Source organism: Budorcas taxicolor, chromosome 2, assembly GCF_023091745.1.
Source record: "Budorcas taxicolor isolate Tak-1 chromosome 2, Takin1.1, whole genome shotgun sequence".
NCBI classification, from domain to species: Eukaryota; Metazoa; Chordata; class Mammalia; order Artiodactyla; family Bovidae; genus Budorcas; species Budorcas taxicolor.
In genome coordinates, this window is record NC_068911.1 from 104,457,644 (window position 1) to 104,473,048 (window position 15,405).

At 39.9% G+C, this 15,405-nt stretch overlaps 1 protein-coding gene across 1 annotated transcript in view; it reads right to left on the minus strand.

Moving 5' to 3' along the window:
- The window catches only part of THSD7B (thrombospondin type 1 domain containing 7B), an 899,070-nt gene that overhangs the window by 568,062 nt on the left and 315,603 nt on the right, over positions 1-15,405 (minus strand). The window contains exon 6 of the mRNA XM_052635756.1: positions 8,729-8,926. Within this exon, the coding sequence (XP_052491716.1) occupies positions 8,729-8,926 (198 nt within the window). The remainder of the gene's footprint in view (positions 1-8,728; positions 8,927-15,405) is intronic.

The following is a 15,405-nucleotide window of genomic DNA, read 5'->3' on the forward strand; positions in this document are numbered from 1 at the left end:
GAATGAAATCTTTATTTTTCTCTTTTGGATCCCCTTCATTGCCAAACATTATTAAAGTTTCACCTTTAATTTCACTGCAAGACATCTAAATGAAAGGGAATGATGAACTTGGCTACAGGAACTCTCAAGTTTAATCTCCTCTGCAGTCTGATTCCTATAGTGTGAATAGCAGCCTGATCTTATTGGCACTTTCAACTGCAATGCCAGATTCATTTCAAAATTTAATACAATGTATTTGTCATCACCACACTTCCATCGGTAAGGACACTGACACCAAACTGTTACCAGTTGGTGGTCTGAGAAAGATAGCTTGCGGGAAATGAAAATTCTCTCCTCTAAACCTAAATAACTCATCTCATATATTATATGTCTTCTGTTTCTGCAAGAGTACACTATTGCTTTCCACTATTCAATCTTTCAGTAATCCATCTAGGTAACAATAAAGAAATAAAAGAACATTTACTCACTGCTTCCTTCTGGAATGACAGTAATATATTTCACAGATTTCAAGAAAAAGTTTCCCAGCAGGAAAGAAGAAAAAAACAGATTAGAATCAATATCACTGCTGATTATGATGAAATATAAGACATGTCTTTCACTATTTCAGCCTACCTCTGCTATGTACTAATGTGATGAGGCTGCCCATAGGTCCCCTTCTTTCCAGAACAGTGTTTCTCAAAGTATGGTCCTTGGACCGGCACCATCAGCATCTGAAGTGGGGGGAGGTGGTGTCAGAATCTTGCATTTTTATAATCCATCTAAGTGATGGATATATAATATCCATCTTATATATAATCAGTTTTAGAATCAATGATCTAGAAAAAAGGAGACAAAGCAACATGTCCCCCTTTCACTTCAGACTCAATTTTTCTACACAAATAAGTCTGCTAATATTCAGAAGAGTCTGTTTTTCTTGTTCTTCCTCAAAAACATTCCAATACCCTCTGGAATTACTACAAAATGAAAATATGAACAACCTAGTCCTCCCCTGAGAGGCATAAACTGACTTGATTGTTGGAAAACAAGACTCAGGAGGATGGTATAAGTTACCAGTACTGTCTAACTGGGAAAAAAATAGGATTCACTGATGTTTAGTTGTTTTTTGTTTTGTTTTACATTTTCAAGGGAAGTACACAAGCAGTACATTGAAGCCCTTCAGATATTACCCAACAACTGATAAACAGTAAGAGGTGCTCAAAATAATGAATGAAATCACATGAGAAACTATATCATTTCTTCCTTAGAAAGTGATGTTTAAACATCTTCATGGAGACCTCGCTGGCAGTCCAGTGGTTAGGACTTTACCTTCCAATGAAGGGAGTGCAGGTTTGATCCCTAGTCAGTGAGCTAAGGGAGAAGGCAATGGCAACCCACTCCAGTACGCTTGCCTGGGAAATCCCTTGGACGGAAGAGCCTGGTAGGCTATAGGCCATGGGGTCACGAAGAGTCAGACACGACTGAATGACTTCACTTTCACTTTTCATTTTCATGCACTGGAGAAGGAAATGGGAATCCACTCCAGTATTTTTGCCTGGAGAATCCCAGGGACGGGGGAACCTGGTGCGCTGCCATCTATGGGGTCGCACAGAGTTGGACACGACTGACGTGACTTAGCAGCAGCAGCAGCAGGGAGCTAAGATCGCACAGGCATTTATATACTACCTCTCAATCACTGGTTGAAGGCTGCTCCCTGGAATTGTTAATTCCCTGGCACTTCTGACTGCATATGTGAGCAACGAAGGCTCCAGTGACTGGAGAAATTCCTTAGACAAAGAGATGCAGGTGGTATCAGTTGAATTTCTGGCTGGCATGCACAGACATGGTATGGCTAAGAGGATCTGGCCAGGAAAGAAGAGTACTTGCTAAGTCTGACTGCTCCAAAAAGTCATTACTCTAAATTTACACTGCTAATATAAAATGCATGTCCATGTTTATTCTCTTCTCTTTCGAATTCCTCTGAACACCTGGTAACATAGTTCTAAGATTCCCAAACCTTGCACAAAAGATAAGTTGTTGTTGTTGTTGTTGTTTTAAATTAAAATATAAATAAATGAAAAATTAAAAGAATAGGAGAATTGATAATTACTTTCTTTAAAATAGAATTCCAATTACTATTATCCTTTCCAAAATGCACATCTTAATAAACCATATGTTTATGTGAACCATGCTGGCATTATTCAAAATTTGTAGATTTGTATTTGAAATTTAATTTAGAGGTACTGTATTCTCTATCATGGCTCTCATTTTATGATGTCTCTTAAATAGGTTGATTGATTGCACAAATATACTTTTATGGCAAAGAAATATCTGATGAACAATCTATTCCTTTTCTTCCTAAAATATAAGAAAATAAATATTACGCTGAAATAGACAGTTTTCTTTAAAAAAGAAAAAAAGATATGCAGAAAAGTAAAGCAGTGCTTATTGACCAAATAAGGTACAACATGATCAAAGGTTTTTTAAAAAATAATAAGCTGAAAATACAAAGGGGGTTCTATTTAGAATTCTGGTGAATCACAAAATATTCTGATCAACCAATTCCCATATGAATCAAGTTTGACCTTATTCTCACAGGTCAGCCCAAGAATATTTCTTGAGATTTAAAGATAAAAATAAACAAAATAAAACTTCCAATTCTAATCACAGACATATAAACATGTCTAAACATTTTAACCAACTCAAATAAATGATTATTCTAGTATGCTTTCCACCAATTAAAGTCATCCTAGGAAAGGTACTACAGTGTTAAGGATTGCAAACACATGCCATTTTAGCTAAGATTAAAGATCACATTTTTGGCTTGTTCAAGGTTAATGATGCAAGGCAGGAACTCACAGAAATATGCCTCTGAAAAGAAAAGCCAAGTCCCTGTAATGATGGGAAATCATTCCTCATGCTTTCTGTGCAAACATATATACCACTTAAGGAAAATATCTGCATGGGGAAGGTTAGTGGAACTGTTAAAACAAGAAACCTTGTATTCAAGGGAGCAGTACAGAGGTACCAGAGAACTCAACTCCATGTACCTGTCAGCGTGTGAACCTTGTTCTTCCTGATGTATTGCAGTCTTCTCCAGCATGGATATTTGCTTTCTATAAGTACAGAATGTACTCTGCATTATTCCTGAATAAAGATGTTTCCTGAAATATACAGATACTGTTTTTTTAAAACAGCCTATTTAGCAAATTATAGAGCAAAACATATGCTGAGTACTCAGAATCTGATCGTTCCAGGGGAAAGTCTGGTATTTATCCAATGACACTGCAGTGTCCTTTGCTCATTTTGCATCATGGAGACATGCTGTTGCTGCTGCTAAGTCGCTTCAGTCGTGTCCAACTCTATGTGACCCCATAGAGGGCAGCCCACCAGGCTCCCTCATCCCTGGGATTCTCCAGGCAAGAACACTGGAGTGGGTTGCCATTTCCTTCTCCAATGCATGAAAGTGAAAAGTGAAAGTGAAGTTGCTCAGTCGTGTCCAACTCCTAGCAACCCCATGGAGCTGCAGCCTACCAGGCTCCTCCGTCCATGGGATTTTCCAGGCAAGAGTACTGGAGTGGGGTGCCATTGCCTTCTCTGCATGGAGACATGAACAGTGGTAAATAGTGGTCACCTGCCAGTCACTGCCACTTCCCTGGAATGCTGTCCACTGCCCTGGCATTATGGGCATTTTCCCAACCTGCTCTGGGAAGACGTCCCCTGATGTTAAATCTTCCTCAATTGCAAGAGAAACCTAGCAACAAAAAACCAGTTACATGTCAAAGAAATAAAGGTGAAAACAGTGAATTAATAATCTAAGGAAGATATACATCAGTTTGCAGTTTGCATCACGCTTCATTTACTTTCAAATGCTCCCTCCTTTTTTATCAAAGTATAAACCATTTACAATGTTATGCTAATTTGTGGTGTACAGCAAAATGATTCAGTTACATAAAATGAATGTGCTATCTAGTAGGACTTTGTCATTTACCTATTTTATATGTAGTCATGTGTATCTGTTAATCCCAAACTCCTAATTTATCCCTTCTGTTCTTTTCCCGTTTGGTAACATAAATTTGTTTTCTATGTCTGTGAGTCTATTTATGTTTGTTAATAAGTTCATGCATCATTTTTTAAAGATTTCATATATAAATGATATCATATGATATTTGCCTTTCTCTGTCTGACTTATTTCACTTGGCATGATAATCTATAGGATTGTAAGGATCAATACTATTAAAATGACCATACTACCCAGGGCAATCTACACGTTCAATGCAATCCCTATCAAATTACCAATGGCATTTTGTACAGAACTAGACCAAACAATTAAAAATTTCCATGGAAACTTAAATGCCCTCTTTGAGATGTAGGAAACATACCTGTTAATGAGACAAGAAAAACTTATGTGTTCTCTATACTCAGTAGGCTTCTTTTGATTCATAATAATTATTAGATGTGCAGAGGAGAGAAATCAAAGCCAATTTACCAAAGTACTAGAAATCAGATTTCATATCAGAATACTCATTCATATAATCTATGATATAATTTTGTTACTCAAAATAAACACTACTGACTAACATTATCTGTTACCATCAGAGGCTGGGTGAGAAATAGAAATTTTAGTGAGACTCACCGAAGAGCATCAGTGATAAATAAAAATAGAGAAAGGGTCAAAGTACTAGATATCTACAGAGATACCTGCAGAAGATCATATATGACTATTTGACTCTTAAGTAATCCAAAGTAGATCTCATTTTTAAACTCATAAGTTTTAGCTACTTCGTAGTTTCAGTATAGCATAGATATTTTTAAGTCTTCAAACTAATGGTAGGAATGAACTTCTGAGGGAAAGAGAAACATGTCTTTCTAGTGAGAGGAGTTATGCTGAACAAGACACTGTCAAGAGTCTCACAGAATCCTGATCACAGCTATGAGAAAATCTCTTGGCTCCACAATCTGAATGGGTTGTCTACTTCTGCAAGGATACTGAATCCTTTTGGTATAAGGGATACCTGGAGTGAGTCAATATGGACAAGTCTTAAAATAAAGAACAAAGTAAGTAACCTTGCAAATTAAAGCAAGTCTCATGTCTAATTAGATTTGAGTTTAATTTTTAATAAAAAATTATTTTCTTTGGTCTCATCCATTTACCTATGAATAAATTCTGAAATAAAAGCCTATGAAACAATAGACTCAGAGTAATGAAAAGTCTCAGTTGTTAAAAGAAAAAAAATCACAGGAGATTCATTGAATAGATCTCAACCCTTTTTTTCTCTCTAAGCCTTCAAATGAATGTCAAGAGTCCTGTCAACTTCTGTAACTATGTAAAGGCTATGACAATACACATGGGTTCATCACTCAGTCGTGTCCGACTCTTTGCAACCCCATGGACTGTAGCCCACCAGGCTCCTCTGCCCATGGAATTTTCCAGGTAAGAATAGTACAGTGGGTAGTCATTTCCTTCTTCACGTCATCTTCCCGACCCAGGGATCAAACCCGGATATCCCGCATTGCAGGCAGATTGCTTACCATCTGAGTAACCAGGAAAGGCCTTATGACAATACTTGGAGAGTCAAACAGGAGCACTTCTCTGGCAAATCTGGGTCATCAATCATCTAGAATCTCATAGATGATGAACTTCAAAAAGTGCAACCAGATCATATTTTCAGTTTCTCACTGGATCAAAGACTACTTCAGCCACGTGGAGGCCAGTGTATTTTTGTAACCATGACTGTGGTTGTTGCCCCATAAATGATGACGGGGCCATCCAGGTACTTAAAAACTATAAAGACTTCATGAAACTGATCTGAACAAGTAGTAATTCCTACTTCTCCCATAGAAACTGTGAATGTAAGCTCATGCTGAAAAATGAGTTATTTCACAGGAATAAGCAACAGAACTCCAGACCTGCTGTAAAATGGTAAAGTTGATAGCTCTGTCAAAAATGTTCTGCCCTCAACTCCAAGGTGTACATGTCTGTGCATGTGCAGGAAGGGGTGGTTTCCCCACACCACATCAAGCAAATTGTCCAGTCCAGCTGCTTTCCATTCAACTTATTTCTGATACTGCCTATCTGCAGGTAGCATCAGAGTCCACAGATAAAGGGCTCACTCCCTCAAGACTGCCCTTCACTTGAGACATCGACCTCAAGTCCAGGTTACCTGTGCTTCTCACCAAACTAACTAAAGTCAGAAGTTCCCATGACCCTTTCCTACGGTTTGATTAATTTGTTAGAGTAGCTCACAGAACTCAGAAAAACCATTTGCTTACTAGATAACCATTTTATTATAACAGGATAAAACTCAGGAACAATGAGGTGGATAAGATGCAGAGGGCAAGGCATGGGAAAGGGCAAAGAGCCTCCTTTTGCTACTCTTCCCAAATTTCTATGTATTTATCAATCTGGGAGCTCTCTGAACCACGTCCTTTGGATTTTTATGGACGTTTCATTACACAGGCATGATTGATTAACTCATTAGCCATTAGTGTTTCAGTCAGCCTCCAGTCCCTCCCCTTTCCCCAGATATCACTGGATGGGGTTGAAAGTTCTAATCTTCTCTTCATGGTTGCCTGGGGCGACCAGACCTCGCCTTTAGGTACTTTTCGAAAGTCACCTCAGTAATATAAATCCAGTAGTGGTAGAAAGGGTCTTGATGTGAATAACTAGATACGAATTTCAACTTTATGGACGTGATTTCAGGAACTGAGGACCACTGGCCAAATATTATAACAAAAGCTTCTCCCATTGCTCGTACTGCTCAGGAAATGCCAATGATTTTAGAAGCCATGGTCAGAGACCAGAAAGATACTTCTAATCATAAATCAGAATCTCACACTGTGCAATACTGAAGAAGGGGCAGTATACATTGTGAAAGGAGTCCCCAGCCCTGTGGACATTGTATGCTGTTGCTAAGTCACTTCAGTCGTGTCCGACTCGGTGTGACCTCATAGACGGCAGCCCACCAGGGTCCCCCGTTTCTGGGATTCTCCAGGCAAGAACACTGGAGTGGGTTGCCATTTCCTTCTCCAATGCATGAAAGTGAAAAGTGAAAGGGAAGTCACTCAGTCGTGTCCGACATTGTATGACAGCTGTGTAAAATCTTCAAAACCTGCTATGACAAAGCTGGACAGTCATCTGTCACTGGGTCTCAATCAAACAAATGATTTTGTTTCCACAGCTAGAGTCTGGGAAGGTGAACTAGTACAGTAATTCTAACCTTCATTATTATTTCCATTTTACTAGTATAAAAGAATGCTGTTTGCACAAATCCCCGAGGACAGAAAACAATAAGTGTGTATTACAAATGAAATAAGCTCACAGCTTATTTTGAACAGTTATGTGCCAGGCACTTCACTTAACACTTTCATTTAATCTGAGAGTGAGAAGTAGGTTTTTATTATCTCTGCTTTCCAGGTGAAGGAAAAGATGTCTCCACAGTTAAATAAGTTTTCTGAGACCATCTACCAGAACAGTAGCAGACTGGAAATTCCAACCTGACTCTAGAGCTCAGGTTTTAAACACCTGTCCTACTCTTTTTGAATTCAAAAATTGGTCTTAGGTACTGCTGTTAATAATTCACATGTATGTCACCACAATTCAAAAACTGCTTGGTAATATTAGAATCTACTGTTCAACTATTTAGTCAAAAAGGACTATAGCTAGTACAATCTGGTGTGGCTCTCTATTTAATTAAACAACTACCTGGCTTCATGAGGTAATCAATTACATCAGTTGATAAATGTTTATTTGTATAATTATGGCAGTGATTTAAAAAAGGAAGGATGTGTGGAGGGAGAGAAGGAGGGGGAAAGGAGAAGGAAGGACAGAAAGAAGGAAGTGATGGAGAAAAGGAGGGAATGAGAGAGAGAAAAGAGGCAAGAAGAAGGAAGGAAAGAGGAAATATTAATACACTGCTGAATCCTGAATCCACTTTCTAATCTCCTTCTATTCTGTGGATCTCTTCACTCCATAAGTCAAAACATTTCACTCCACACACCATGAGTATTATAAATTATGACCATACATGACAGGACTGATTAATAGACATACTTAATACTCTTCCAGGAGACTGAATATTTTTTTAACACTAAGATAAAGGTTTTAAATGTCACTTTTCTCATTTCCATGTGTCTTATGTATTTGCTAAATCACCCTTCATTGTACAAAACCACTGTACCAGAAGTTTGGTGATGAAGGAAAGACACCACTGTTAATAGTTTTGTTAATCTTGACAACCTATATTTTAACACAGTTCTTTAGAATTGTTAGCATTATGTCTAGAACTGATTCTAATCTAATGCTATATAACTGAAAAGATGCAGTTTTGTACTTTTTTTTTTCCTTTTACTTGGAGGGGGCTTCAGCCCTGCAATTTACAAGGTGGTATTTGTTAATAATGATAACATATAAAAAGCATGTTACATAATAACATCAATAAACACAAATAAATCTTGTTTTGTATTAATGAGTTGGAGGCTCTCCAGACAATGTCTTAATAAACTAAGAACTCCAGAGACCTCTCTGAGTTCTCTGTACTGCATTTAGGTATAATCAGTGCTCTTCTGCCACAGAGCACACAGCTCTATATTAAGCCAAAGCAGCTTTCTCTGCAGAAATATGTTGCTGTCATCAACTCAAACATGAATATTCAAGACTAGGAAAGACTGTATCCTTGTGGAAGATGATCTGAGAGTGGTGATGTGTTACTTGGCAGATATTACTCAATCTCCATGTTTCTTTGAGTCATACCTTGCTCATTCTGGCAGACAGCCTTCAGGATGCGATGTCCAGGGCCACACTTGCCATGGTCAGGGATACAGATCCCTTCTGACACCAGCCACTGATAACACACAGGATCCTCACAAGGAACAGATTCCACCAAGTGAGGGCAACGGCCTGCAGGCCCCGTTGATTCCATGAGGACATGGCGCTGTCTCATTCTAAAACCTAAAATAAAAAAGAACAAAAGGTTCTGAGGATTCCATCCTGATCTAGCAAAGGAAAAGAAGCAGCAGCCAGGAAATTGATGAAACTTTTATTTATACATCTACAGCTCAAAAGAAAAGAAGCTAAAGGCAAGGAGAAAAGGAAAGATATAGCTATCTGAATGCAGAGTTTCAAAGAATAGTAAGGAGAGATAAGAAAGCCTTCCTCAGTGATCAATGCAAAGAAATAGAGGAAAACAATAGAATGGGAAAGACTGGAGATCTCTTCAAGAAAATTAGAGTTACCAAGGAACCAACCTAGATAGCATATTCAAAAGCAGAGATATTACTTTGCCAACTAAGGTCCATCTAGTCAAGGCTATGGTTTCTCCAGTAGTCATGTATGGATGTGAGAGTTGGACTGTGAAGAAAGCTGAGTGCCAAAGAATTGATGCTTTTGAACTGTGGTGTTGGAGAAGACTCTTGAGAGTCCCTTGGACTGCAAGGAGATCCAACCAGTCCATTCTGAAGGAGATCAACCCTGGGTATTCTTTGGAAGGAATGATGCTGAAGCTGAAACTCCAGTACTTTGGCCACCTCATGCGAAGAGTTGACTCATTGGAAAAGACTCTGATGCTGGGAGGGATTGGGGGCAGGAGGAAAAGGGGACGACAGAGGATGAGATGGCTGGATGGCATTACTGACACAATGGATGTGAGTCTGAGTGAACTCTGGGAGTTGGTGATGGACAGGGAGGCCTGGCGTGCTGTGATTCACGGGGTCGCAAAGAGTCGGACACGACTGAGTGACTGAACTGAACTGAACTGAACTGAAGGGAACATTTCATGCAAAGATGGGCACAATAAACAACAGAAATGGTATGGACCTAACAGAAGCAGAAGATATTAGAAAGAGTTGGCAAGAATACACAGAAGAATTATACAAAAAAGATCTTCATGACCCAGATAACCACAATGGTGTGATCACTCACCAAGAGTCTGACATCCTGGAATGCGAAGTCGAGTGGACCTTAAGAAGCATCACTGCAAACAAAGCTAGCAGAGGTGATGAAACTTTAGTTGACCTTTTAAAATCCGAAAGATGATGCTATAAAAGTGTTGCACGCAATATGCCACTAAATTTGGACAACTCAGCAGTGGCCACAGGACTGGAAAAAGGCAGTTTTCATTCCAATCCCAAAGAAAGGCAGTGCCAAAGAATGCTCAAACTACCGCACAATTGCACTCATCTCACAGGCTAGTAAAGTAATGTTCAAAATTCTTCAAGCCAGGCTTCAACAGTACGTGAACCGAGAACTTCCAGATATTCAAGCTGGATTTAGAAAAGGCAGAGGAACCAGAAATCAAATTGCCAGCATCTGTTGGATCATAGAAAAAGTATCAGAGTTTCAGGAAAATTCTACTTCTGCTTTATTGACTAGTGAAAGCCTTTGACTGTGTGGATCAAAACAAACTGTTGAACATTCTTAAAGAGATGCGAATAGCAGATCAACTTACGCCTCCTGAGAAATCTGTATGCAGGTCAAGAAGCAACAGTTAGAACTGGACATGGAACAATAGACTGGTTCCGAACTGGGAAAAGAGTACATCAATGCTATATATTGTCAACCTGCTTATTTACCTTATATGCAGAGTACATCATGCGAAATGCTGGACTGGATGAAGCACAAGCTGGAATCATGATTGCCGGAGGAAATATCAATAACCTCAGATATGAAGATGATACCACCCTTATGGCAGAAAGTGAAGAGGACCTGAAGAGCCTCTTGATGAAAGTGAAAGAGAGTGAGAAAGCTGGCATAAAACCCAACATTCAAAAACCTAAGATCATGGCATCCGGTCCCATCACCTCATTGCAAATAGATGGGGAAACAATGGAAACAGTGACAGATTTTATTTTCTTGGGCTCCAAAATCACTGCAGATGGTGACTGCCTGCCATAAAATTAAAAGACATTTGGCTCCTTGGAGGAAAAGCTATGACCAACCTAGACAGCATATTAAAAAGCAGAGACCTTACTTTGCCAACAAAGGTCTGTCTGGTCTAAGCTATGGTTTTCCCAGTGGTCATGTATGGATGTGAGAGTTGTACCATAAAGAAAAGTGAACACCAAAGAACTGATGGTTTTGAACTGTAGCATTGGAGAAGACTGTTGAGAGTCCCTTGGACTGCAGGGAGATCAAACAAGTCAATCCTAAAGGAAATCAGTCTTGAATATTCATTGGAATGGCATCACTGACTCAATGGACGTGAGTCTGAGCAAGCTGCAAGAGTTGGTGATGGACAGGGAAGACTGGCGTGCTGCAGTCCATGGGATCACAAAGAGTCAGACATGACTAAGTGACTGAACTTAAGTGAACTGATTCATTAGAAGGACTGATGCTAAAGCCCCAATACTTTGGCCATGTGATGCAAAGAACTGACTCACTGGAAAAGATCCTGATGCTGGGAAAGAATGAAGGCAAGAATAAAAGGGGACAACAGAGAATGAGATGGTTGGATGGCATCACTGACTCAACAGACATGAGTTTGAGCAAGCTCCAAGAGTTAGTGACGGACAGGGAAGCCTGGCATGCTGCAGTCCATGGGGTCGAAAAAGTTGGATATGAATAATCAACTGAACTGACTGAAAGATCAAAACCCCATATTCTTTTAATGTGTTTTATTTTATGGGAAATTGGGAGACAAGGGGAAGAATGAAAGACAGAAGGGAAAAGAACTAGAGCAGGAAATCTGTCTTCCAAGAGTTTACAGTCTAGGAGTTGAAGAGGCCAGGCAGAATCAAATGCACTAATAAGTAGCAAATGTTCCAGGGTATCAGTAAACCAGCACAAATAAATGAAGACTCACAGACTCCTGATACCTCTGTGGGAAGATCCCCCAGAGAAGGAAGTGACAACCCACTCCAGTGTTCTTGCCTGGGACATCCTATGGACCAAGGAGCCAAGCAGGCTACAGTCCATGGGGTCACAAAAGAGTTGGACATGATTTGGTGACTAAAAACAACAGAGAAATAGCTGAACATAGATAAAACCTGCGTTTTTTGTTACTGTTTTTCACATTCTTATTAGTCTGTAAGGAGGTGAAATACATCTTCATTTTGACACATTCCTGGTCACTGTTTCAGGCCTTGAGATTTCCCTGTATCACTCTCTTGAGATTTCCAGGTCAGCTTGCCCTGTGAAGGCTGGACTATCTGGGGCTGCATGCCCCACCCTGGCTAGACATAGGTCTCTGGGCAATTACTCAGTTTTTCAAAAATATTTTATGGAACTAGGGACCAAAGTCATGCCATAATAAGGGTGTGAATGGACCTTCCATGCTACAAGCCTACAGAATCACAAACTCATCAGATACAAATGGAGGGATATGGGTCAACCACAAGACTGTAGGAAGTGGTGAAGTCTGTGGTAAAATGGAGGACATGTACTGAATTTAAAGTGTACGGATATCAGTCAGGCTCCACTGACAGTTACCACAAGAAAATGTGAACCCTCTGTTGTTAAATCTTTTGATTTTAAGAAGCCAGAAATCCAAGCCATGTTCAGTTTTTATATGAAATCTATTTTTAAATGATGGAAACAAATTTATGTTTTTAAAAGCCACATAAGTTTTAAAATGTGACAGAGAACAAGATGTAACCCTTTTGTTTTTGAGTTTTCCATTTCTGGCCTTGAGGATATATCACTTCTAAAAGTTAGGCCTGGGACTTCCCTGGTGGTCCAGTGGCTAAGGCTCCACAATCCCAATGCAAGGGGCCCAGGTTCCATCAGTGGTCAGGGAACTAGATCCCACATGCTGCAAGTAAAGAGGACTTCCCAGGGGATCCAGGGGTAAAGAATCCACCTACCAATAGAGGAGAAACAAGAGACATGGGTTCAATCCCTGGGTCGGGAAGATCCCCTGGAGAAGGAAGTGGCAAGCCACTCCAGTATTCTTGCCTGAAAAGCCCTGTGGACAGAGGAGCTTGGTGGGCTACAGTCCATGAGGTTGCAATGAGACCAACACGATTTAGTGATTGAACTCGCGCACACACACGTCAACTGAAAGATCCCACATGCTGCCCCTAAATATCCAGTGTGCCACAACAAAGAGCAAATATCCCACGTGCTGCAACTAACACGAGCACAAGCCAAAAAATACATATCTTTCTTTTAAAAAAGAGCTAGGCTTACCTCACATGGATCTCATATTTTACTGTCCATATTTTCATTCTCCAAATTCAATCAACAGATTTAATTCCTCTTTCAAAAAAAAAATGAAACCCAATCTTATTATATAATAGCATCTTGAGATGTGATTATTCGATTATTCCTTGGGATAGGTAAAAATATAAAAAGATAGATAGGTAAGCAGATAGACTTAGCTAGGAAGATAGAACGCCTGAGAACACTGATCTTAGAGCTGAAGACTGTGATAGCCCACAAGAGAAGGGGAGAAAGACAAGTCCGGGTGCATGAGCATTAACTAAGCCAGGTGTATATCTATCGGTTTGCCAGGGCTGTGTCTATTTTCCCACAAGAAAGGATAGAAAGCTCAAGATGTAGTTGGCAAAAGACTGACTCCTGTAAACTAGGCAATGAGGGTGGAACAAATGGACACATGTTTTTAGGCCACAAGGGGGAGCCGAGCTCCCTTAGAATACTGCAGGGTTGGGTAAGTGTTTTAGAGACATAGTCCTAAGGGCTTTATCTGTTTTCTTTGTCTAGGGCTAACCCATTAGTCTCCTTTAAAAAAGACTCTTAGATACTTACTTTGTGGAATGGCCACTTGTGGGGAGGCATCAGTCAATCAGAGACCATATCCTCCAGGCATGGACAGTGTTAAGGTCAGAGATAATTAAAGCAGTAGATGGCTTCTACCACACTTCATACCTCCAAGCCTGTGTCATTAATTAGTCAAAATAAAACCTGCAGAAGAGTTCAGCTCCCTTCCCAGGCCACCTTGAGAAGAGTGGCAGGAAACATACAGGACTGAACTCTACTTGATGGACATCAACCTACAATGACCTCTGAGCCCTCCATGCCGCACAAGTTAAATGACCTCTGTTCTTTCATGGAAGACCCACATGCTGCTTATTTACTGTCTTATGCCTGTGCTTGTTTTAAGTTTATATGTTTCAGCAGGATGCGGCCTGGGTCTCCATGATTTATGATGTTTGACAATCGGCTCGGAAACTTAGCCATCTTTACAGAGGGAGGCTGGCTGTCCTATTACCTAGAGCTCAACGCCTTTGAGGGGCAGGTGCAGTTTTCCTCTATAAATCAAGTTGCATCCATCTCACCATAAATCTATAGATTATATCTCCTCAGTCAATAAATTCTTGCATTTTTTCATTTGTGTTGCCCTTGTCCTGACTCTAACGAGGATCACATCAAAGCACAAGCTCAGCATAAAACAAAAACCTTGGATTCTCTTGTTAGCACTTAGCTTTAATCACACATTGGTGTTCATGGCTGCAACAGATGTCAGGCTTCCCCTGGGAGCTTCTGTTCTGAAAGAGACACAACTGCCAAGTCCATGGTGGCTGGGGCCAGCCAACCACTTACCTTCATTTACTGAATTTCATACTAATCACAGAGTATCACTCAATATACATTAACTGCCATAAGCAGATCAGAGTAATATAGTGTGGGAAGTCACAGGAGGAGCAGAAAACATACACCCACTTTTCACAGAGCATACAGTCCAAGAAGGCAAAGAGCACATATGTTAACTAAGCATCTTGCTTGCTTGCTAAGTCACTTCAGTCGTGTCCGACTCTGTATGACCCCACAGACAGCAGCCCACCAGGCTCCCCGTCCCTGGGATTCTCCAGGCAAGAACACTGGAGTGGGTTGCCATTTCCTTCTCCAATGCATGAAAATGAAAAGTGAAAGTGAAGTAACTCAGTCGTGTTCGACTCTTAGTGACCCCATGGACTGCAGCCTTCCAGGCTCCTCTATCCATGGGATTTTCCAGGCAAGAGTACTGGAGTGGGCTGCCACCTCCACACCAAGCCACTTTCGTTCTATTACTCAAAATTAATGAATCCCCTAAACTATGTCATTATTCTCATTTACACATGTGAAAATTAAGACTAGATGATACCTTATTACTTCTCCTGTGGCACATTGCTGATTAAGTGGATATGTATTAAGAATAAATTAGGCTAGGATTAACATATACATACTACAATATATAAAACAGATAATCAACAAGGACTAACTGTATAGCTCAGGGAACTATACTCAATATTTTGCAACTACTGTATACCTATAAAGGAAGAGAATCTGAAGAATGTATACATGCACACATATATACATACATACATAACTGCATATAGAGACATATGCTTAACTGTATATAGATGTATATGTGTAAAGCTGTGCTATACACCTGAAACTAGCACAGTACAGTAAAGCAACTATACTTCAATAGAAAATGGATATGTGTGAAATCCAGCTGAGGTCTTCTTGATCTGTGACCTCTTTACAAGAAC